This window comes from Anas acuta, chromosome W, assembly GCF_963932015.1.
Source record: "Anas acuta chromosome W, bAnaAcu1.1, whole genome shotgun sequence".
Classification (NCBI taxonomy): Eukaryota; Metazoa; Chordata; class Aves; order Anseriformes; family Anatidae; genus Anas; species Anas acuta.
This window is the reverse complement of record NC_089016.1, coordinates 23,821,104-23,846,725: the sequence shown is the minus strand read 5'-3', so window position 1 is coordinate 23,846,725 and position 25,622 is coordinate 23,821,104. Positions and strand designations below refer to the sequence as shown.

General features: G+C 48.4%; 1 protein-coding gene and 1 long non-coding RNA gene across 2 annotated transcripts in view; both read right to left on the bottom strand.

Annotated features, from left to right (window-relative positions):
• The window catches only part of LOC137846788 (uncharacterized), a 483,557-nt gene that overhangs the window by 363,345 nt on the left and 94,590 nt on the right, over positions 1-25,622 (bottom strand). The gene's annotated exons all lie outside the window — the stretch shown is intronic.
• LOC137847245 (adenosine 5'-monophosphoramidase HINT1-like) lies at positions 14,537-17,976 on the bottom strand. Its single transcript, XM_068665535.1, has 3 exons — positions 17,831-17,976; positions 15,542-15,647; positions 14,537-14,837 (listed from the first exon to the last, which is right to left on the bottom strand). The coding sequence occupies exons 1-3, from the start codon at positions 17,965-17,967 to the stop codon at positions 14,718-14,720; spliced, it is 363 nt and encodes a 120-aa protein (XP_068521636.1). The 5' UTR covers positions 17,968-17,976; the 3' UTR covers positions 14,537-14,717.

The following is a 25,622-nucleotide window of genomic DNA, read 5'->3' as shown; positions in this document are numbered from 1 at the left end:
AGGAAGTGGGCGCCCGAAAACGGGCTGGGCGGCTCCGCGGAGGGAATCTGGGCCCTGCACGGCTGGGAAACGAGCTCCACAGAACAGGCGCTCCGCTCATAGAATCAGAGCGTGGCTTGGGTTGGAAGGGAGGGTGAGAAACGCTCCGTAGCCGATAGCTTAGGCTCAGGCGAGGATCTCAGCGAAGTAGTAATTTACTCGCGATTGATTGCAATGGCGGGCGCCCCACAAGCAGGAGAGCGCGCCTACTAGTTCCAAAACACAGTTTATACGCTTTTTGATGACAGGACCCTCCCCTGTTTCCCCACTGAGGGGGTAATCCAGGTTCACAACCTATCTGATGTGGTAATGTTTCTTCACTTATCTGACTTGACACCGCCATTTTCACCTAATTGTCCTAAGGAGTCCGGTTGTCTGCATTTTACGAGGTCGCCTGCTAAGCTTCTTATCACTGCAAGCATATCTCAGTACCAAGTTCCTTCCCTCTAAACAACGGAACTCTGCAAAAACAACATTTCTATTCCCACAACAGGTACCGCAGGTATTTGCATTCCTTGTATAACCGAGTGTATTGGTCTGGTAAAACATGGAATTATTAAAATCCTCCACATATCCCCCCAGTACAACCATCCCACTTTTAGTAAGCCAATCAACACCCATAAAGCCCCCCCCCCCCCCCGATAATCCTTCTAGCTCGATTCCATTATTCCATTGCGAGTTTGAACTGGGGCATGTGCAATTTTCTTCGTTTCTTTTACAAGTTCATTTACAGCTTTTCCTTCTGTTGTGGTTTAACCCGGCCGGCAGCTAAACACCACACAGCCGTTCGCTCACCCTCTCCCCTCCCTCTCTGGGATGGGGAGAGAAACGGGAAAGCGAAGCCCGTGAGTTGAGATAAAGACAGATAAATAATAATAATAACAATAAAGACAATCGTTATGATAATAGTATTACTAATAATAACGTGTATGAAACAAGTGATGCACAATGCAATTGCTCACCACCCGCTGTCCGATGCCCAGCCTAACCCCGAGCAGTCCAGCCCTCCTCCCAGCTCTTGCTGCACCCCCAGCCTGCTCGCTGGCAGGACAGAGTGAGAAGCTGAAACGCCCTTGGCTTGGCCTAAGCACTGCTCTGCAACAATTAAAACATCAGCATGTTATCAGCACTCTTCTCATCCTAAGCCAAAACATAGCATTCTACCAGCTACTAGGAAGAAACACCTTCATCACCAATCTATAAAACAGCAATTACTAAGGTTAAATTTTCCACAGACTTCTCCTTCTTGCGCAAATAATCCAAAGCTAAGCGATTTTGATACAAAGCAGTCCTCATCTTAGTATTTTGCCTTGCAATTAATCCAAGTGCATCTCCGGTTTTATTTACAACTATTTCTATTACAGCTTCTAACCTAATTATTCTATTAAGCATATATATTGGGGTCCTATAGCCCCAGGATCCGTCTTCTGCCCACGTAGCTGGATCATGTTATAAGTAGCTCAGTCCCAAAATAGGATTATAATCAAAGTTTACAATTTATTAAAAGAATAGAGGTAAGCAAACAGCGCTGGGTGCGCCGGGAGTCTCCGCTCCACCAAGTCGCACACCCGTTACATCAAGATGCTGATTTTTTTATGCTCCTAGACTAATACGTATTCATTACTATTTCTAAAAAAAACAACGGAGTTATTATGATTAGTTCCGGAATCTGAACCCTCCTACTGGAGCATGCGTATCAGTCTCTGGTGCTCCCTCTGGGGGTCTTTCATGATGAAGGCTCATAGTCTTCCTCTCAGGCTTTTTTTTTTTCTTGTCCTTCTTCTTTGTACTCCTTGGCTGTATGTCAAAAGCTTGCACAGCGTTCCCTGCAAGCTTTGTCTTTTAGCCGTCCTTCAGCTTTTCCCTTCTCCTTAATCTCCTGGCCAGATATCAGGGGCTTGCATAGTGTCCCATTCAGAAGTCATAACAGTTAGCAGTTGTTCTGAAACCCCCAGGTATCAGAGACTTCAAGGAAAGAACATACGAATACATTTTCCTTCAAGCTCTCCATTGACACGAATTGTTAAAACATTCCTCACAGATCATAATAGGCAAGACGCCTTCAATCAAGGGGTCGGGCCCGCTTTCAGGGTCGATTGGGGCTTGTGTTACCATTCAGTTCAGCCTGTCGGGGTGATCCAGCTCCTGGAAAACAAATCACAATTTGATATGGGTTTATAAAAAAGGTTCTTATGTTATTTTCTCGGGACAACCTGACCTTAGCGTGGGAGAAGTCGGGTCGAGGCCCTCTCACTCGGCGGTCAGTACCCATAGGGGTTGCCTCCCTCGGTAGACCATACACACCGCAGTGGAGAGTCCTGCCCCGGTCTTGCCTTCTCCCTTTCCTCCCTTTAGGCTTGTCCCCTTTATTTGGCGTCCTTAATTCATGCAGAGCGTCACTGCCAGAACATTAGTTCTTCTCTAGCTTTAGTTTCAGTTCCCCAGGAGCGGACTCAACCCTCCAAGTTTCGGTACTTACTGGTCCTTTTATTCTGGATGTGCAGGTAAAACAAGGTACGGTCCCTCCCACCGGGGGTTCAATGATTCTTCCCTCCAGGTTTTTATTAAGACCTTGTCCCCTGGTTGTATCTTATGAATAGCAAATCCTAAAGGTGGTGTCTGAGCCATCACTCCAATTTCTCTTAGCTCTTGCAATCTCCTTCCAATAGTAATTATATATTTCTGCATGCTACGACCCTCAACTACATTGTTCCCTAGAGGCATCCCTTGAGAATAAGGCATACAATATAACATTTCATATGGCGATAATCCAGTCTCACTGTGTGGTTTAGTTCTTATGTTTAGAAGTGCCAATGGTAAGCATTTCATCCAGGGCATTTGTGTCTCGATCATTGATTTAGCCAATTGTTGTTTTATTGTTTGATTCAATCTTTCTACTTTCCCTGAGCTTTGTAGGTGCCACAGAGTATGGTATTCCCACCGAATACCCAATGATTGACAGCATACTTTAATTATTTTAGAAGCAAAGTGTGTGCCCTGAACAGAATCAATGTACTGGATTATCCCGTATTTAGGTATCAGGTGTTCTAATAGAATTTTTGCCACCATTTGTGCCGTAGCTCGTGCTACGGGATAAGCTTCTACCCATTGCGTTAAGTGATCTACTATTACCAATAGATATCTTATCCTCCCTACCTGGGGCAATTCAGTGAAACCAACTTGTACCCTCTCGAAAGGCCTATAAGCTGTTTTTCTCCCTCCCGTGGCTGCTTGTCAAAACACTCTTATTTATCTTCTGACAAGTTAAGCAACGTGGTGTAATTTGCTTTGCTATTTCAAAAACAAGCAATGCAACCAAATTGTTTTAGTAAATGATCACTTAACACCTTTGTACCCCAATGTGTTTGTGCATGCAAACGTCCCAGTATTTGCTTCGCATAAGCTTTTGGCCGTATCTCTCGCCTGTCTGGCAGCGTCCATTTTCCTTGTTCTAACTTAGCCCCCATTTTCTCCTGTTTCGTTTGTTTGTTTTGTTTTGTTTTCCATTGCATTTCAAAGTTGGTCCAAAAATTCCATAGGGGTTTCTTTTGGACCTTGTTGGAACTGATTCTCCATTCCCAATTTAACCAGATTTTGGTATTTACCGTTCATTATTTCCGGGGTGACTATAGTCTCAGTGGGGGGTCGGTCAGGGGAATGCAATTGTCAGCAGTTCCCTGAGCGGTCCCATCGGCAATCTGAGCTCACTCATAAACTCAGGTTGTTTTAAGAGTTAGCTGCTCTTCTGTTTCCATGACAACTCTCTCGGACCCATCATGGTCCCTCTGCCCCAAAGGGCTCACACCGGTGATTTTGAGATCACAGCCTCCTGTTGAGGCAGAACTATTAACATTCCTACATCCTCTTTCCCTGCTCATTCAACTTCAAACAGCTCTGTTAAATACTACATGCCACACCTTTAACACCGTCGACAACTCTTTTAACACTTCCTTTTATCTTTCTCCAGCCTGTACTTTTCTCATGCCAACACCAAAGGCTCAGTCAAGGGCCAATTAATTCCACTCCTTTTCTCTCTAAGATGCTGAAACAACCTATCAGTATACTACATTTCATCCTATTTTCCTTCTCTCCTCAAAAACATTAGTTGCAAGATAGCCTTATAGTCGATTGATCCATAAAGTGGCCATTTAGCTTATGTAGTGGCCACCATTGATTGCAATACTTAGTGAAAGTCCTCTTCCTTTCCCTGCCCCCAGTTCTAACAATATCCTTCGAATGTGCCAATATGCACCCAAGGAGGCTTTCTTTAAAACGTCTTTGTTTTGGATGTTACCCGTTTCCTTGATTTCCCATTCCCTTTTATTTATTTGTTTATTACTATTCCTTACTAGTTACCGTCCTTTGCTTCAATTTCCACGCAAACCTTTTTACTGCGGGTTTTTTACCATCTTTTCCTAATCTTCTTCCCTAATGCCCCAATTCTCTGGGATTGAACGCTTCTTCCCACGTACAAACTTTACTATTTCAGATTATTAATGAGCCCCGTTCCAATCATAAAGCCACGGAACTTCAGGAAAACAGCTGAAGCACTCAGCCTTCCGTCTTCTAGACGAACATGACCACCGTTTCCACAAAATTGACATTTCAACAGGACCGAATTTCAAGCCGAATGCCGATTTTTCTCATGCGCTTTCTTAGTGAGCCCATACAAAACAAGGAATCACTCCTGTGTATCCGTCAATATGGGGGGTTTAAAAAGGTATTGAGGCCTAAATAAATTCGCTCTCCCCCTTCTTACCGAATTCCCAGGGCTCAAACCCGAACCACCAAAGAAATGACTCTCTCCGTTCTACCGCTTCCATAATCAGTCAGCCCCCTCCCCCTCTCCAGTACTTGGGAAACTGACCAAACACCACAGCAAATCCACCAGGGCTTCTAAACTGTTAGTTACTTAGATAATGCTCCCGCCTTTTTTCTTGTCACACTCAAAGCATTTAAGAGCAAAAATAGGATCACAAGATACACTGCCAGGCCCATATATTGGGCACCACCAATCAACACTTGGATAAAACAGCACTTCTTTTCGGTCTGTCACGCACTTCGCTCGTCTCCGGCCCCTCCCCTCACGGAGAACACGGAACCGCGGATCGGAACTCCGCACTCGCTTCGCAGCGACGCTGCGTCTCACTCCCACAGCACAATCATGCAATCACACAGAGAGGCCTCTAGCACATCTCATTCATACCACAAGAATATAATTTAGAATGATAACCAACCAAACGAGTATTGTCTCTGACCGTGTTCTTCGTGGAGTGACTCATTCCACTTGGTTTCAAACCCTTACACTTACACAAATGCTTTCAACACAAAATACCTGGACGTTTAAGAATAAGACATACAATTATTAACACTCCAGTTAGTATCCCTCCAGCAGCTGAAAACATACCGCTTGTCCGCAGCTTCAGGAGGCCTTTGTCTGCTCCTGCGGTGAGCGGCCGAGAGTGGAGTCCCCTCCGAGCAAAACACTCAGGGTGCACCTAGGGGCGTCCGCTAATCATTATTCCTTAATGGACTTTCTGGTGGTATGTCTGGTAATTTGCTCCCTTTCTTCTGGTCCTTGGTCTTCAATTCTGTCTGAACCATCTAGGAATTTCACTATGGCAATTCCCACAGCCCTTGGTTACCTTAGTAAGAGTGTCTTGCAGGGGGTTTAGGACCTATCACCCACCCACGAATCCTATAGGAATCGCTTCGGTCCTTCACCGGCCAAGTCCCTCGCGGGAGACTGGAGCCGCGGTTAGAAGACCTCCACACTCGCTTCGGAACTAAGTTCCGTCTCAGTCACACTCTCACACACACAGGAAACCGAATCCCACCCAACCGAACGGTACACGCCTTAAATGCTTAGGACTCCGTTGTCTTCGTTCGGATCTCCGCGCGCAGAATTACGGGCAAAATACAGTGCTGCAGCCGGCAAGGGAGCTCATAACAAAATCAAATTCTTTGCTTACCTTTATTCAGGTTCAAGATGGCATTAGTCCCGACCTGACTCGAACAGGAGCCACCAAATGGTGGGGCGCCTCTCCTAGATCAAATCAGAATTCAGGAACCAAAGCCATCCCGGACGAGCCCCCAACCGTTATAAATGACAATTCCCCCCTTTTCTTCTTTATAAACCGTTGATTTTTGAAAAACCTTTCTCTAAGGTGTAATTTGGTAGATTTCTTCTTCTCCTTCGCTTTCCATCTCCTCATTGTCACCTTATCTGAGTAAGGTGGTGGCTCCATGGTCATTCGTTTCAATAGTGCAGTTTCAGTTAACCACTGTACTAGTCCTCTTACACGGGGGATAATGCAGCAACCAATGGCTGTCAAAACTCCTACAACTACGATCAAGGATGTAAATATGCCTACTTTTTCTGCCAATTCACTGGCAAGGGTGGTAAGCCCTTGCAATGCTCTAGTTACTGAGCCATCTGGGGCAGTATTGCTGGGTATAAGAGTGCAACCATGGTTGCTCAGTATCTCACACACACACCCCACCTCCTTCCTCCGCGAGCATCATATCTAACGATGTTCTGTTTTCCCAAGCCATTTTGCTGGTGGCATCTAGTTGTTCAGTGATTCCTCTCATCGCATCCCTTGTATAATTTATGACTCTCTGCTGATTAGAATAAATATAATTAATCCAATCCACATTCTTATTGATCGTTACCCACCAGAACAGTGACTCAAACCCTGCAGCAATTTGATTCCTGGCTTTCTGTTCATCGGAAACTCCTCTAGGCACCCCAAAAGAATCTATGTATACTCTGTCATCGAATGATACTCCTAAGCCTCTTTAACTTCTTCTGGGTATTTGTGATGTTTCTCTTTCAAATGCCAGGGTGAAGGGTATAGCTAATCGAACAAGCGCACAAGTGCCTCCCCAGTTATATGGTAGGGTGGACCGTAAGATCTTCCCTCCACCGTACCACCAGAGATCTGCCCTGGGTGGGGATCTCAAGTCTTGAGCAGTTTCCCATCGAGTCCTTGGTAGCACAAGGCAAATTCTCCCAGATGCTGGGCAGCACTCACACCCTGCCGTGAGAGGCAAGCTGTATGGTTACCTATAGCTGTAGAGAATGCAGGGGGAACCGCGATGTTGCTATCACGCAAGGAACAGCAAAGAGAGACTTACGGGCCTCATTTCCCCAGGCAGTCTTTTCTTGGTACAATGTAATCATACATCGCATCCCCTGGGAATCCTTGGTCACACTTAAAACATCTTATCAAAGCCTGTCCCTGCTAGGATTCAGGCCACAACACAGGCAGCCTTCTTTGCCTGCCATTCCTTCATCTCTCTTCCTCTCCTTTCCATCCTGGCCCTGACTCCCCCTGAAGATTTTCTTCCTCTTTCTCCAACCCTCTGCCTCACTACCCGCTGCACTGTCAATACCATTAGTTTCGCTCTCTGCTTTTCCTTCTCATCTCCCCTCCGGACACACACCTCCAGGGCCTCCCGCAGGAGGGTCCCCCAGTGACTGTTCACTACAGCCCCCCACCTTCTGGAGCATTTTCTGCGTATCTCGCCAGGCTTTAATCACACAATGAACTTTCAAGAGCCCTTGGGATACCGGGTCCTCGGGACTCATCCCCGAGTACTTTCTCATTCTGACCCCAAGCCTCTCATATGATTTCTGTGTTGCACACTATTGTTACTCCAGCCAGGACTGGCAAGTGGGTATTTCTGCTCTGCCGGTATTACCCCTGGTCCTGGAGGATGAGCTCTTTCCCATTCTTGTATAGCAGCTCTCCTCCTGATCATTCCCATTTCTTTCCCTGTAAACAACATACTTACAGGCATAATTCCCTTCCCCAAGAGTATAAGTCAGGTCGTAGGAACTGGTCTAATTGTTCAGCTAGGCTGTTGGGGTCCTCGAATAAACACTTCCTCTCCTTCTTAAAAGTCCTAACCTCTCTGCTGCTAAGGACGGGGGGTAGTTCACCTAAGAGGATACACGGTTAGTGTTAGTACTGTTAGTACCAGGGAAGGCAAAATTCTCAACATATCTTCTACCTTGTTCTAATTCTTGACAGAGCCTAGAGCACGATCCTTCTTTAGGGACAGTGTTAACTACAGTCCCTGTCTCCCTTCCTGGAGTGACTGCTGCTGCCACGGGTACAGTATTAGGATTATAGGGAGCATAACTTGGCTCCTTCTCCGAAAAAGGAAGCTTATTGTTTACACATAAATGTAAAGCCTGAATTTTCATCAGACCCCTATTTTGGCCAAAACACTGCTGTTTCCTTAATTGGTTCTTTTGTCCAGACTGATACACAATATTTAATTCTATTTTTTTTTCTTTTACAATCTCCTCTAATTTTGGGATTATGTTTCCAATTTCTTATCATTCTTCAGGAAGAACTGTTGGTAGGCACTCCCCCAGGGATATCTCCCTGTCCCCTGGAACTCATATTTCCCATTTTTCCTAGCCCTTGTCAGTGTGCTGCTACAGAAATTTCCCTCCTGCAGGGTACCTCGCACTAACGTTCCAATTCTGGAAAACGGGGGTGTACTGCCAAGCACTTCCCCCTGCAAGGGCTACCACACACCTATGAATTTACCAGATTCCCTGGTGTACTTCCAAGCACTTCCCTGTGCAAGGATTACCGTACACCAAATTTCCCGAGACTCTTCCTTTCTCTCCCTTATCTCACGCTTCGTCCATCTCCGGCCGCGCCCCTCGCGGAGCCACGGAACCGCGGATCAGGACTCCACACTCGCTTCGTACAAAAGTACGTCTCAATCACACATCACACAGAGTCTCACCTGACCCCCAAGGCAATACTTAACATTTCTTACCTTGGTCTGTGCACAGAGTTACCGGATCAATTCTTAAAACCCGGCAATCTTACCTTTTCAGAACTTGCTCCACAACCTTCCCTGAGAGCCCCACTTCAACCGCTGGTGTTTCCAAGGGGGAAAGCTGCACCTCCCGTGCAGGGGGTGGCGGGAAGGAATACAAAGCCTGTGCTCAGCCCTGACGCATCACAACTGGGTTTCTGCTCAGCTGGGGAGGAAGCTTCTGGAAAACTAGGCAGCGCCCCCCGAGGCTGCCCAAGCGTGGTCCGCGGTGCCCTGCAGCCGCACGGAGAGCGGAGCTCAAACTGGCCCGACACGGCGGCAGGGACGCGGCCGTCCCCACACGTGCAGTTCCTGCCTGAGGAGGCCACAGCGCTTCTGCCTCTCTGACAGGCTTGGAGGGTAACGACATCAGAATACGCTCGCTTTAGTTTGAGCTTCCAGGCGGGCACTACTGACGGCCATCGGGATGGCCCACGGGGACGGGGCTGGGGGCAGGCAACCACAGGCAGCTTTAACATCTCAGTCCTCCCCGTCGGCCATCTCCCAGCTACCACGTGGGCCAATCAACGTGACCAGACGCCAATTCACCCAAGGCAACAAAAACATTTACAAAGCTACATCTCTCTTCATAACTGTTTGTTGTTTACGGCTGAAACCAGTCCTGGGATAGGATACGCTACCTGGACCGAGCAAAGCCTTTGATATGGTCCCTCACCACATTCTTCTCTCTAAATTGCAGAGGTAGGGATTTGAAGGATGGACTGTTGGGTGGATAAAGAATTGGTTGGCTGGTCGCGGCCAAAGGGTTGTGGCCAACGGCTCTATGTCTGGGCGGAGGCCGGTCACAAGTGGCGTCCCTCAGGGGTCGGGCTCGGGACCGGTGCTCTTCAACATCCTTAGCAATGGCACAGACGACGGAATCGCGCAAGTTTGCGGATGACACCAAGCTGAGCGGTGCAGTCGATACAATAGAGGGAAGGGATGCCATAAGTGCAAGGCGTTGACCTTGGGCTGGGGCAATCCTAGGTATCTCTATAGGCTGGGAGAAGAAGAACTTCAGAGCAGCCCCGCGGAGAAGGACTTGGGGGTCCTGACGGACAAGAAGCTGGACGTGAGCCAGCAGCGCACGCTTGCAGCCCGGAAGGCCAACTAAGTCCTGGGCTGCATTAAAAAAAGGGGTGGCCAGCAGGGAGAGGGAGGTGATTCTCCCCCTCTACCCTGCTCTTGGGAGACCCCACCCGGAATACTGCGTGCAGGCCTGGGGCCCCCAGCACAAGAAGGATGTGGAGCTCTTGGAAAGGTCAGTCTCACCTCTGTCCCTGGAAAGCTGTTGGAACAGCTTGTTCCGGATGCCATCTCCAAGCCACTGGAAGAGAAGAAAGTTATGAGGAGTAGTCAGCATGGATTCACCAAGGGGAAATCGTGCTCGACCAACCTCGTAGCCTTCTATGATGGCATCACCAGCTGGGTTGATGGAGGGAGAGCAGCGGACGTCATCTACCTTGACTTTAGCAAGGCTTTTGACACTGTCTCCCACGACACCCTGCTAGCAAAGCTGAGAAGGCGTGGGATAGACAAGTGGACGGTAAGGCGGGTTGAGAACTGGCTGACTGGCCGAGCTCAGAGGGTGGCGATCGGCGGCGCAGAGTCCGGCTGGAGATCTGTGACTAGCGGTGTTCCCCAGGGGTCGGTGCCGGGTCCGGTCTTGTTCAACATCTTCATCGACGACCTTGATGAGGGAATAGTGTCCACCCTCCGCAAGTACGCCCATGATACAAAGCTGGGAGGAGTGGCCGACACGCCAGAAGGCTGTGCTGCCATTCAGCGAGACCTGGGCGGGCTGGAGAGCTGGGCGGGAAGAAACCAAATGAAGTTTAACAAGAGCAAGTGTAGAGTCCTGCACCTGGGAAGGAACAACCGCATGTATCAGTACAGGCTGGGGGATGACCTGCTGGAGAGGAGCTCTGCGGAGAAGGACCTGCGGGTCCTGGTGGACGACAGGTTGACCACGAGCCAGCAGTGCGCCCTGGTGGCCAAGAAGGCCAATGGGATCCTGGCGTGCATTAAAAGGAGCGTGGCCAGCAGGTCAAGGGAGGTGATCCTCCCCCTCTACTCTGCCCTGGGCAGGCCTCACCTGGAGTACTGTGTCCAGTTCTGGGCTCCCCGGTACAAAAAAAGACAAGGATCTCCTGGAAAGAGTCCAGCGGAGGGCAACAAAGATGATACGGGGCCTGGAGCATCTTCCCTATGAGCAAAGACTGAGAGACCTGGGTCTGTTCAGCCTGGAGAAGAGAAGACTGAGAGGGGATCTTATCAATGTTTACAAATACCTTCAGCGTGGGAGACAGTGGGATTTCGCCACCCTCTTTGCAGTGGTTAGTGGGGATAGGACAAGGGGCAACGGCCTGTACTGGGTCTGGCTGGGATGTTAACTTTCCCTGCAGCAGCCCATACAGTGCTGTGCTCTGCACTTGTAGCTAGAACAGCAGTGGTATCACACCAGTGTTGCGTCTACTGCCGAGCAGCGCTGGCACAGCATCAGGACTCTCTCTAACCCTCCTAGGGGGTGGGCAAAAAAGCGAGAAGACAAACATCACCAGGGCAGCTGACTTCAACCAACCAAAGGGATATTCCATACCGTACGATGTCACACTCAGCAATAAAAGGTGGAAACAGGAAGAAGAGGGGAAGGCTGGGCTCTCCTTGTGAAAACGTCGGTCTTCCTCCCGAACACCGGCTACGCGCGTTGAGGCCCTGCTTCAAGGACGTGGTCAAGCATCGCTCATTTGTGGGAAGTAGAGAGTAATTTCTTTCCTCTGCACTTCCACGTAGCCTTTATTTGTTTTGGTTTTTTCCTTTTTTCCCTTTCCCTTTTTTTCCCCTTTAGTTAAATTGTTTAGTTAATAATAATAATCGTTATTATTATCAAGGAAAGATTATTATTTTTTCCCTTTAATTCAATTATCCTCATCTCAACCCGTGAGTTGTTCTTTCCTTTACTTCTTCCCCTCCTCATCTAAGGAGGGGGAGCGAGAGAGCGGTTGTGGTGTTTAGCTGCCTAGCACGGTAAAGCCACCACAGGAAGTTCCGCACCAACGTGCGAAAGAACAGCTTCACGGTGCAGGTGTGTATTGGGTCTGGCTGGAATGTTAACTTTCCCAGCAGCAGCCCATACAGTGCCGTACTCTGTACTTGTAGCTGGAACAGCAGTGTTATCACACCAGTGTTGTGTCTGCTGCTGAGCAGCACTGGCACAGTATTAGGCCTTTCTCTAACCCTCCTAGGGGGTGGGCAAAAGGTGAGGAGAGAAACATCACTAGGGCAGCTGGCCTAAACCAATCAAAGGGATATTCCATACCATGTGATGTCACACTCAGCAATAAAAGGTGGAAACAGGAAGAAGAGGGGAGGGGTGGGCTCTCGTTTGGAAGACGTCGGTCCTCCTCTCGAACACCGGCTGCGTGCGTTGAGGCCTTGCTTCAAGGACGTGGTCAAGCATCGCTCATTTGTGGGAAGTAAGGAGTAATTTCTTTCCTCTGCACTTCCACGTAGCCTTTATTCGTTTTGGTTTTTTCCTTTTTTCCCTTTCCCTTTTTTTCCCCCTTTAATTAAATTGTTTAGTTAATAATAATAATCGTTATTATTATCAAGGAAAGATTATTATTTTTTCCCTTTAATTCAATTATCCTCATCTCAACCCGTGAGATGTTCTTTCCTTTACTTCTTCCCCTCCTCATCTAAGGAGGGGGAGCGAGAGAGCGGCTGTGGTGTTTAGCTGCCTAGCACGGTAAAGCCACCACAGGAAGTTCCGCACCAATGTGCGAAAGAACAGCTTCACGGTGCGGGTGACGGAGCACTGGAACAGGCTGCCCAGGGAGGTTGTGGAGTCTCCTTCTCTGGAGATGTTCAAGGCCCGTCTGGACGCCTACCTGGGCAGCCTGCTCTAGGGAACCTGCTTTGGCAGGGGGGTTGGACCCGATGATCTCTTGAGGTCCCTTCCAACCCCTACGATTCTGTGATTCTGTATAAACAGGAGTAAAAATACACGCGTTGATAGCGATAGGACAAGGGGGAGTGGTTTTAAACTAAGACAGGGGAGATTTAGGTTAGATATTAGGAGAAAGTTTTTCACTCAGAGGGTGGTGAGGCACCGGAACGGGTTGCCCAGGGAGGTCGTGGATGCCCCATCCCTGGAGGCGTTCAAGGCCAGGCTGGATGCAGCTCTGGGCAGCCTGTTCTAGTGGTTGGCAACCCTGCCCAATCTATGCTTCTATGATATGCTCTTTGAAAGCATACAGGCTAAAAGAAGGGTCAGATTGGTGCCTCGGGGGCAAGTTTCTTCGCCTTCTGCGGTTGCCTAACAGTGCCTCTTAAGCAGAGAGATTACCAGTGGTCTTCCTCCTCTACTGTCTCGGGAATTAAACATCTTTTGTAAAAGAATACAAGCGCTGATAGCATTAGCTAGACCGACCGGGGAACAGTTGAACATGTAAATACTTACTCAAGGTCCACTTGAGCACGTTTCTTTGAGCAGTTCCATCGGCTCTTCTAGGTCAACAAAACAGATCAATGAAAGAGACCAAGGGAAAATACGGAAATAGAACAGTTGGTCAAGTGCCAACTTAAGAAGCTTTCTCTGAAAGGGCAACAGCATCTCCACCTTCACCCACCCCTCCCCCCCAAACTAGTTGACTTGCACGACTATTTTCACGTGACCCCACAAACGGCAAATCCTATATTATTTCGAGTAGACCAAGGGCTGTTTCTTGGTTTGGTTTTTATCATTCAGCTTCCTCAAAAGACTTTAGTCATTCACAGCTGCAATCGTTAACCCCGCAAACAGATCCAGTAACAAAGATCATTTCTCCTGCTAACGAATCAAGTTTCTTTATGAGGAACGGAGTCACAAAAATCATCTCATTTAGCAAGTTTCAAACACTAAGAGTATTTAATAGCATTTTAACGTTCCCACGCTCCAGTAAGCCTTGAATGTAATCGCGATTAAACAAGGAGCAGAGCGAAGCCAGAGGTCTAACAAAGCACGAGAGGTGATCGCATTTAAAAGCCTTATGGTGCCTTTACCTAATCCTTCTTCTAGTTACTGAACAACGGACTTCGTTTAGGGGAAAAAAAAAAGACACTAAAAATAAATGCAAAAAAAAAAATAAAGAGAACGGCAGCCGAGTCTCGAACTTATCAGAAGCCGACTCAAGAATCCCAGAGCCTTCTACATCCTGTGGGAGGAATTCCTTCTCAAAGTTGCGAAAGCCACGACGAGGACTGAAAAGAAAGCGGTAGCAAAACTCCTAGGGTAGTCAAGAACAGGCTGACAAGCACCTGTCAGAAATCACACCCGGTAGAGCTTGTTCTGCCTCCTCCTCGGGACAGGGGCAGACAACAGACAATGCCTGGAAGCTTTCTTCCAACCTTATTCTTCTCTGGTTCTACATCTGCCAGTCCTCAACACGGCTATTTCGCAATAAAAGCGTGCCCTTTTATTTGGGAGCAGGGGGAAGATAGCAAGGCCTCAAACACACAGCACATCCTAGATCGTCTTAGGAAGACGGAGACCCACAGGACCGCCGAGCGCTTCTAGCTTCACGTTCCAAATGAATGGGCAAACCACCACCTACACGACACTGTCAACGGACCAAAACATTCTACACACGTGCGCTCCAGGGAGACGCCGTTTTAACTTGCGGAACTATTTCCATCGGTAAGACACGCAAGACAGAGGTGATATCCCCATGCTCCATCTTTATTGTGCAAACGCTGCTCAAAGCTCTTTCTTACCCTCCATAGACAGCCGTCCAAAAAAAATAATAAATCAAACATCAACAGGGGCTAGACTGATGGGCAACATATGAAACCTATTCGGCGGCGATAGTCTGAAGGGCCCGAGGGTGGGCATTCACAGCCATCCGGAATCCATTGGTCAGGTCCAGGTTAGCAGCACACTTCTTGCCAACAACCACGAAACGCCCAAGAAGCTGGAAAAAGGAAATAACGTCACCTAACATGCTGCGCCACGACGCACAGAATGAACGCGAGCAGAGAACCACCCACAGAACACGGTTAGCTAATCCTTCACAATTCAACCGCTGCTCTTTGAATTACCCTCTAGACAGTAACAGACTACAAAACAGTCACAGAAGCTGAATTTGTCTCGGGGCTTAAAGCCCCCGTCATAGCTTCGGGCAACGTAAGCCGCTCTGGCGGAAAATAAAAGCTTCACGGTGCCTTTTCTCTTGCGTGAGCTCACAGAGCCTTGGAACTTGACTTGCATAGCTAACAGCAAAACAAACACCCAAGCGCCGCTCAAACAGCTTTCCCTTTCCTCGCCTCTGACCTGACCAAACCCCAAGCCCTCTTCTGCATAGTCAAGGCACCACCCCCGCTGTCCGGAAACCGTGAAAACGGGCATCAGACCGCACGTCGGAACAACGCTGCTTTTTGCACTGCAAGTGCGTAGCTGGAGACGAGCATCGCTTTATATCACTGCTCTCAGTCAAAAAGCTCAGCTCCATTACAAGCTAGAGGCGAAAGACTACAGCATCGGACAACCCCAAATAGCCTACTGTGCGCCCCTCTGCAACATCCAGAGGAAAAGAGGGGACGGGAAAGAGTCTAGGAAGTTACAAACCAGTTACAGGTACAGCCAGCCTAGCGAACAGAAAGCTCCCACAGTACTCACGGGTCCGCCAGAATCTTCTGCTTCACATAACCGGACAACTACCTTCTCAGGAAGGACTAGGAAAAAACACTGGAGCCTGAGGCGAACTATCACGGAACGCAAGGCACTGGAGGAAGAGTAAACAGTTAAAACGTAGTCGGCTTCAGAGAAAGGCAACAGCTTCAGCAAATCACTATGCCCCACTGAACTCGCCCTACCAAAGCAGATTATCAGGCGCCCCAAACGCGCACGACAAAACAGCCATTCTTCTTAAGCGAGCTTTGAATAGGCAAAGTTCTCTACCTTCTACGCACAAGACACACAAGCGGCAAACAATGGCTAACCGTCCTTCGGTTACGTCCAAATATTGCCTCGGCCAGAGGCAGGAAGGCATCTTCAAAGAACCTGGAGTAATCCGGCTGAGGCCGTATTAACTCTCCGTCCTCGAGAACGCCACCTACTCAGGGGAAGGAACGTTCCAAATTAGCCCGTTACGGCCGGCCTGACGTCAGACACCTCCAGACCGAGGCCAAGGCATCACCTTCGAAACACAAATACCACCGACCTGTAGGAAACCATCAACTCGCAACTAATTGCGAGGGAACTCCCCAAATCACCAGCAGACAGAAACTGCATATGGCACCAGAAGCAGGATCCAGCGCGCAAGGTGACGGGGGCAGCGAGACAGCCGAGTACTTCAGGTTAGCGACTTCCGCTATTTTTATTTGTTTTAGATGCGACTGAAACACTGCCGATAAGACTCGATTCCACAGATGCTTTGTACTTCTTACTCACCATCGCCTTTCACTGCACGACAATCGAGAATTATAAGCCTTCCTCACACTCCTCCCTATAACATCGCTCAACCGTGAAACAGGCCTTCGGTACAGTGAGCTAAGCAAATTCAAGACCACTCGCTAGAGCCAACTACGCTCCAGAAGTGGTTCTAAGCCCCCCGCCCCCTCCCCCCGCCTCAAGTTAAGACCAAGCGAGAAACTGCAACTAATTCGGCCTCCAGGAAACGTGTCGCACTAAGAGCGGTCAGAGTAGGTTGTCTGCTCTCAAGTCACTCATCAGACTCAAGTTAACGGCCTGGTTCTCCAATCAAGCACAGCGTTCAGGTTACATACGTTGCTGCAGCCAGTACGGCCAAGTCAAAACAGATGCGCGCACGCGCACACACACACAGACTCCTCGCGCAGCCTTCAACACGAAGGAGACAGGAAACGCGCCCTTTCGTAAAGGCAGGGCGCTACCGCAAGCACGGTTTCCGGAGAGCAGTTGAACGCTTCCAGTACTCCAAACGGGCGGCAGCTGCAACATTACCGAGACCTATTAAGAAAGCGCTGTTCCAAGCAACGCGTCAACGCTTTGAGCAACCCGATCTAGTGAAACACGTCCCTGACCGCGGCAGGCGGGTTGGGCTAGATGATCTTTAAGGTTGCCTTCCAAGCCTAACCATTCTACGAGTCAGCACGCAGAGCGGGCAACGCAGCCCCTTTCACTAAGGGCCTGTTTTCCACGCTGCAGATAAACCCTGCCGTCAGAAGCAGAGGAAATCCCTAACTGTCCTATCTTTAGCATTTCAAATTTAAGAACAGCAACAACGGTTAGGCTGGACACTAACTTAAAGTTAGCACCTTGCAGATAACATCTGCAACTTTTTCATAACTCTCCGCAGCTGCTCACTTAGCTCCTAGCACGTTGCGGCGCACCAGCATCAGTGAACCTTGCCAGCATGCTCTTATCACGGCCCACCTCCAGCACGGAAATGAGAGCTGGGAAGCTCTCGCAGCCTGCGGGATTGACTGGTTTCTAGGCGTTTAAGAAAGCTAGGAAAAGCTGCAATTCTTCCCTTTCACAAGCCACTTTGGAGAGAGCGTGCGCTCGTGTGCGCGGTGGGGGTGGTGCCATAACCAAAGCCTAGCACAGCCGAGCCGTCTCTGCAAGGCTATCAGCAGCGCAGAAACGACTGATTACGGTCACTACTGCGATGCTCACTGCCTATATGCATACAGTCCGAACCCCCAAGGAGACCGACTGCGCCGGCGACCCAGTACGCGCCGTGGCACCCCGGGGGCAGGCACCGAAGAAGCGCGGCGTTTTAGAGGCGCTGCAGTAGAGAGCGCCACGAGCCGGAGAGACCCCGACCGACCGACCGACCGACCGTCCCTCCCTCCCTCCCTCCCGCAGCAAGGCCACCACCCGCCCTGCCGCACTCCCGGGACCCGCGACGGGCCCTCGTTTCAGAGGGCCTGCGAGCGGCCGAGGGAAAGGAAGGAAAGACTCGCACAACAACGCCGCGGCTACCTCCTCGTCCACGACCGCTCATCCTCACGGAGAACGTTGGCGGGGACCTCCTTGCCCTTGCAGGCGACCTCTCCGAAAGCAGCGGCAGCGCCGCCACCGGGCCAGGCGGCCTGCGCCCTAACAATCCCGTCGGCCATGACGGCGCCCGCTCGGTACAACGCCCCCTCACTTCCCGCACTCGGCCCGGCCCTCCGCGGCGCTCATTGGGCCGACAGATCGCCGCCGACCGCCCCCGCGCCTCGATTGGCTGCCTCGCCTGCCCTCTTCCCTTGTCCCCGCCCTCTCGGCGGCTCCGCTCCCGTCGACCCGGTGCTTATCGGCGCTCAGGGAGGTCGCGTGCCCTCGGGGCGCGGAGGGAGCCGACCGGGAGGGAGGAAGTGGGCGCCCGAAAACGGGCTGGGCGGCTCCGCGGAGGGAATCTGGGCCCTGCACGGCTGGGAAACGAGCTCCACAGAACAGGCGCTCCGCTCATAGAATCAGAGCGTGGCTTGGGTTGGAAGGGAGGGTGAGAAACGCTCCGTAGCCGATAGCTTAGGCTCAGGCGAGGATCTCAGCGAAGTAGTAATTTACTCGCGATTGATTGCAATGGCGGGCGCCCCACAAGCAGGAGAGCGCGCCTACTAGTTCCAAAACACAGTTTATACGCTTTTTGATGACAGGACCCTCCCCTGTTTCCCCACTGAGGGGGTAATCCAGGTTCACAACCTATCTGATGTGGTAATGTTTCTTCACTTATCTGACTTGACACCGCCATTTTCACCTAATTGTCCTAAGGAGTCCGGTTGTCTGCATTTTACGAGGTCGCCTGCTAAGCTTCTTATCACTGCAAGCATATCTCAGTACCAAGTTCCTTCCCTCTAAACAACGGAACTCTGCAAAAACAACATTTCTATTCCCACAACAGGTACCGCAGGTATTTGCATTCCTTGTATAACCGAGTGTATTGGTCTGGTAAAACATGGAATTATTAAAATCCTCCACATATCCCCCCAGTACAACCATCCCACTTTTAGTAAGCCAATCAACACCCATAAAGCCCCCCCCCCCCCCCCGATAATCCTTCTAGCTCGATTCCATTATTCCATTGCGAGTTTGAACTGGGGCATGTGCAATTTTCTTCGTTTCTTTTACAAGTTCATTTACAGCTTTTCCTTCTGTTGTGGTTTAACCCGGCCGGCAGCTAAACACCACACAGCCGTTCGCTCACCCTCTCCCCTCCCTCTCTGGGATGGGGAGAGAAACGGGAAAGCGAAGCCCGTGAGTTGAGATAAAGACAGATAAATAAAAACAATAACAATAAAGACAATCGTTATGATAATAGTATTACTAATAATAACGTGTATGAAACAAGTGATGCACAATGCAATTGCTCACCACCCGCTGTCCGATGCCCAGCCTAACCCCGAGCAGTCCAGCCCTCCTCCCAGCTCTTGCTGCACCCCCAGCCTGCTCGCTGGCAGGACAGAGTGAGAAGCTGAAACGCCCTTGGCTTGGCCTAAGCACTGCTCTGCAACAATTAAAACATCAGCATGTTATCAGCACTCTTCTCATCCTAAGCCAAAACATAGCATTCTACCAGCTACTAGGAAGAAACACCTTCATCACCAATCTATAAAACAGCAATTACTAAGGTTAAATTTTCCACAGACTTCTCCTTCTTGCGCAAATAATCCAAAGCTAAGCGATTTTGATACAAAGCAGTCCTCATCTTAGTATTTTGCCTTGCAATTAATCCAAGTGCATCTCCGGTTTTATTTACAACTATTTCTATTACAGCTTCTAACCTAATTATTCTATTAAGCATATATATTGGGGTCCTATAGCCCCAGGATCCGTCTTCTGCCCACGTAGCTGGATCATGTTATAAGTAGCTCAGTCCCAAAATAGGATTATAATCAAAGTTTACAATTTATTAAAAGAATAGAGGTAAGCAAACAGCGCTGGGTGCGCCGGGAGTCTCCGCTCCACCAAGTCGCACACCCGTTACATCAAGATGCTGATTTTTTATGCTCCTAGACTAATACATATTCATTACTATTTCTAAAAAAAAAACAAACAACGGAGTTATTATAATTAGTTCCGGAATTTGAACCCTCCTACTGGAGCATGCGTATCAGTCTCTGGTGCTCCCTCTGGGGGTCTTTCATGATGAAGGCTCATAGTCTTCCTCTCAGGCTTTTTTTTTTTCTTGTCCTTCTTCTTTGTACTCCTTGGCTGTATGTCAAAAGCTTGCACAGCGTTCCCTGCAAGCTTTGTCTTTTAGCCGTCCTTCAGCTTTTCCCTTCTCCTTAATCTCCTGGCCAGATATCAGGGGCTTGCATAGTGTCCCATTCAGAAGTCATAACAGTTAGCAGTTGTTCTGAAACCCCCAGGTATCAGAGACTTCAAGGAAAGAACATACGAATACATTTTCCTTCAAGCTCTCCATTGACACGAATTGTTAAAACATTCCTCACAGATCATAATAGGCAAGACGCCTTCAATCAAGGGGTTGGGCCCGCTTTCAGGGTCGATTGGGGCTTGTGTTACCATTCAGTTCAGCCTGTCGGGGTGATCCAGCTCCTGGAAAACAAATCACAATTTGATATGGGTTTATAAAAAAGGTTCTTATGTTATTTTCTCGGGACAACCTGACCTTAGCGTGGGAGAAGTCGGGTCGAGGCCCTCTCACTCGGCGGTCAGTACCCATAGGGGTTGCCTCCCTCGGTAGACCATACACACCGCAGTGGAGAGTCCTGCCCCGGTCTTGCCTTCTCCCTTTCCTCCCTTTAGGCTTGTCCCCTTTATTTGGCGTCCTTAATTCATGCAGAGCGTCACTGCCAGAACATTAGTTCTTCTCTAGCTTTAGTTTCAGTTCCCCAGGAGCGGACTCAACCCTCCAAGTTTCGGTACTTACTGGTCCTTTTATTCTGGATGTGCAGGTAAAACAAGGTACGGTCCCTCCCACCGGGGGTTCAATGATTCTTCCCTCCAGGTTTTTATTAAGACCTTGTCCCCTGGTTGTATCTTATGAATAGCAAATCCTAAAGGTGGTGTCTGAGCCATCACTCCAATTTCTCTTAGCTCTTGCAATCTCCTTCCAATAGTAATTATATATTTCTGCATGCTACGACCCTCAACTACATTGTTCCCTAGAGGCATCCCTTGAGAATAAGGCATACAATATAACATTTCATATGGCGATAATCCAGTCTCACTGTGTGGTTTAGTTCTTATGTTTAGAAGTGCCAATGGTAAGCATTTCATCCAGGGCATTTGTGTCTCGATCATTGATTTAGCCAATTGTTGTTTTATTGTTTGATTCAATCTTTCTACTTTCCCTGAGCTTTGTAGGTGCCACAGAGTATGGTATTCCCACCGAATACCCAATGATTGACAGCATACTTTAATTATTTTAGAAGCAAAGTGTGTGCCCTGAACAGAATCAATGTACTGGATTATCCCGTATTTAGGTATCAGGTGTTCTAATAGAATTTTTGCCACCATTTGTGCCGTAGCTCGTGCTACGGGATAAGCTTCTACCCATTGCGTTAAGTGATCTACTATTACCAATAGATATCTTATCCTCCCTACCTGGGGCAATTCAGTGAAACCAACTTGTACCCTCTCGAAAGGCCTATAAGCTGTTTTTCTCCCTCCCGTGGCTGCTTGTCAAAACACTCTTATTTATCTTCTGACAAGTTAAGCAACGTGGTGTAATTTGCTTTGCTATTTCAAAAACAAGCAATGCAACCAAATTGTTTTAGTAAATGATCACTTAACACCTTTGTACCCCAATGTGTTTGTGCATGCAAACGTCCCAGTATTTGCTTCGCATAAGCTTTTGGCCGTATCTCTCGCCTGTCTGGCAGCGTCCATTTTCCTTGTTCTAACTTAGCCCCCATTTTCTCCTGTTTCGTTTGTTTGTTTTGTTTTGTTTTCCATTGCATTTCAAAGTTGGTCCAAAAATTCCATAGGGGTTTCTTTTGGACCTTGTTGGAACTGATTCTCCATTCCCAATTTAACCAGATTTTGGTATTTACCGTTCATTATTTCCGGGGTGACTATAGTCTCAGTGGGGGGTCGGTCAGGGGAATGCAATTGTCAGCAGTTCCCTGAGCGGTCCCATCGGCAATCTGAGCTCACTCATAAACTCAGGTTGTTTTAAGAGTTAGCTGCTCTTCTGTTTCCATGACAACTCTCTCAGACCCATCATGGTCCCTCTGCCCCAAAGGGCTCACACCGGTGATTTTGAGATCACAGCCTCCTGTTGAGGCAGAACTATTAACATTCCTACATCCTCTTTCCCTGCTCATTCAACTTCAAACAGCTCTGTTAAATACTACATGCCACACCTTTAACACCGTCGACAACTCTTTTAACACTTCCTTTTATCTTTCTCCAGCCTGTACTTTTCTCATGCCAACACCAAAGGCTCAGTCAAGGGCCAATTAATTCCACTCCTTTTCTCTCTAAGATGCTGAAACAACCTATCAGTATACTACATTTCATCCTATTTTCCTTCTCTCCTCAAAAACATTAGTTGCAAGATAGCCTTATAGTCGATTGATCCATAAAGTGGCCATTTAGCTTATGTAGTGGCCACCATTGATTGCAATACTTAGTGAAAGTCCTCTTCCTTTCCCTGCCCCCAGTTCTAACAATATCCTTCGAATGTGCCAATATGCACCCAAGGAGGCTTTCTTTAAAACGTCTTTGTTTTGGATGTTACCCGTTTCCTTGATTTCCCATTCCCTTTTATTTATTTGTTTATTACTATTCCTTACTAGTTACCGTCCTTTGCTTCAATTTCCACGCAAACCTTTTTACTGCGGGTTTTTTACCATCTTTTCCTAATCTTCTTCCCTAATGCCCCAATTCTCTGGGATTGAACGCTTCTTCCCACGTACAAACTTTACTATTTCAGATTATTAATGAGCCCCGTTCCAATCATAAAGCCACGGAACTTCAGGAAAACAGCTGAAGCACTCAGCCTTCCGTCTTCTAGACGAACATGACCACCGTTTCCACAAAATTGACATTTCAACAGGACCGAATTTCAAGCCGAATGCCGATTTTTCTCATGCGCTTTCTTAGTGAGCCCATACAAAACAAGGAATCACTCCTGTGTATCCGTCAATATGGGGGGTTTAAAAAGGTATTGAGGCCTAAATAAATTCGCTCTCCCCCTTCTTACCGAATTCCCAGGGCTCAAACCCGAACCACCAAAGAAATGACTCTCTCCGTTCTACCGCTTCCATAATCAGTCAGCCCCCTCCCCCTCTCCAGTACTTGGGAAACTGACCAAACACCACAGCAAATCCGCCAGGGCTTCTAAACTGTTAGTTACTTAGATAATGCTCCCGCCTTTTTTCTTGTCACACTCAAAGCATTTAAGAGCAAAAATAGGATCACAAGATACACTGCCAGGCCCATATATTGGGCACCACCAATCAACACTTGGATAAAACAGCACTTCTTTTCGGTCTGTCACGCACTTCGCTCGTCTCCGGCCCCTCCCCTCACGGAGAACACGGAACCGCGGATCGGAACTCCGCACTCGCTTCGCAGCGACGCTGCGTCTCACTCCCACAGCACAATCATGCAATCACACAGAGAGGCCTCTAGCACATCTCATTCATACCACAAGAATATAATTTAGAATGATAACCAACCAAACGAGTATTGTCTCTGACCGTGTTCTTCGTGGAGTGACTCATTCCACTTGGTTTCAAACCCTTACACTTACACAAATGCTTTCAACACAAAATACCTGGACGTTTAAGAATAAGACATACAATTATTAACACTCCAGTTAGTATCCCTCCAGCAGCAGAAAACATACCGCTTGTCCGCAGCTTCAGGAGGCCTTTGTCTGCTCCTGCGGTGAGCGGCCGAGAGTGGAGTCCCCTCCGAGCAAAACACTCAGGGTGCACCTAGGGGCGTCCGCTAATCATTATTCCTTAATGGACTTTCTGGTGGTATGTCTGGTAATTTGCTCCCTTTCTTCTGGTCCTTGGTCTTCAATTCTGTCTGAACCATCTAGGAATTTCACTATGGCAATTCCCACAGCCCTTGGTTACCTTAGTAAGAGTGTCTTGCAGGGGGTTTAGGACCTATCACCCACCCACGAATCCTATAGGAATCGCTTCGGTCCTTCACCGGCCAAGTCCCTCGCGGGAGACTGGAGCCGCGGTTAGAAGACCTCCACACTCGCTTCGGAACTAAGTTCCGTCTCAGTCACACTCTCACACACACAGGAAACCGAATCCCACCCAACCGAACGGTACACGCCTTAAATGCTTAGGACTCCGTTGTCTTCGTTCGGATCTCCGCGCGCAGAATTACGGGCAAAATACAGTGCTGCAGCCGGCAAGGGAGCTCATAACAAAATCAAATTCTTTGCTTACCTTTATTCAGGTTCAAGATGGCATTAGTCCCGACCTGACTCGAACAGGAGCCACCAAATGGTGGGGCGCCTCTCCTAGATCAAATCAGAATTCAGGAACCAAAGCCATCCCGGACGAGCCCCCAACCGTTATAAATGACAATTCCCCCCTTTTCTTCTTTATAAACCGTTGATTTTTGAAAAACCTTTCTCTAAGGTGTAATTTGGTAGATTTCTTCTTCTCCTTCGCTTTCCATCTCCTCATTGTCACCTTATCTGAGTAAGGTGGTGGCTCCATGGTCATTCGTTTCAATAGTGCAGTTTCAGTTAACCACTGTACTAGTCCTCTTACACGGGGGATAATGCAGCAACCAATGGCTGTCAAAACTCCTACAACTACGATCAAGGATGTAAATATGCCTACTTTTTCTGCCAATTCACTGGCAAGGGTGGTAAGCCCTTGCAATGCTCTAGTTACTGAGCCATCTGGGGCAGTATTGCTGGGTATAAGAGTGCAACCATGGTTGCTCAGTATCTCACACACACACCCCACCTCCTTCCTCCGCGAGCATCATATCTAACGATGTTCTGTTTTCCCAAGCCATTTTGCTGGTGGCATCTAGTTGTTCAGTGATTCCTCTCATCGCATCCCTTGTATAATTTATGACTCTCTGCTGATTAGAATAAATATAATTAATCCAATCCACATTCTTATTGATCGTTACCCACCAGAACAGTGACTCAAACCCTGCAGCAATTTGATTCCTGGCTTTCTGTTCATCGGAAACTCCTCTAGGCACCCCAAAAGAATCTATGTATACTCTGTCATCGAATGATACTCCTAAGCCTCTTTAACTTCTTCTGGGTATTTGTGATGTTTCTCTTTCAAATGCCAGGGTGAAGGGTATAGCTAATCGAACAAGCGCACAAGTGCCTCCCCAGTTATATGGTAGGGTGGACCGTAAGATCTTCCCTCCACCGTACCACCAGAGATCTGCCCTGGGTGGGGATCTCAAGTCTTGAGCAGTTTCCCATCGAGTCCTTGGTAGCACAAGGCAAATTCTCCCAGATGCTGGGCAGCACTCACACCCTGCCGTGAGAGGCAAGCTGTATGGTTACCTATAGCTGTAGAGAATGCAGGGGGAACCGCGATGTTGCTATCACGCAAGGAACAGCAAAGAGAGACTTACGGGCCTCATTTCCCCAGGCAGTCTTTTCTTGGTACAATGTAATCATACATCGCATCCCCTGGGAATCCTTGGTCACACTTAAAACATCTTATCAAAGCCTGTCCCTGCTAGGATTCAGGCCACAACACAGGCAGCCTTCTTTGCCTGCCATTCCTTCATCTCTCTTCCTCTCCTTTCCATCCTGGCCCTGACTCCCCCTGAAGATTTTCTTCCTCTTTCTCCAACCCTCTGCCTC

Coding starts and splice junctions, on each gene's coding strand:
- LOC137847245 (XM_068665535.1), bottom strand. CDS start 17,967: ATGGCCGACGGGATTGTTAGGGCGCAGGCCGCCTGGCCCGGTGGCGGC. Junction 15,648..17,830: donor GAGCGGTCGTGGACGAGGAG/GTAGCCGCGGCG, acceptor CTCTTCCTCCAG/TGCCTTGCGTTCCGTGATAG. Junction 14,838..15,541: donor CAGAAGATTCTGGCGGACCC/GTGAGTACTGTG, acceptor TCCTTTTTCCAG/CTTCTTGGGCGTTTCGTGGT.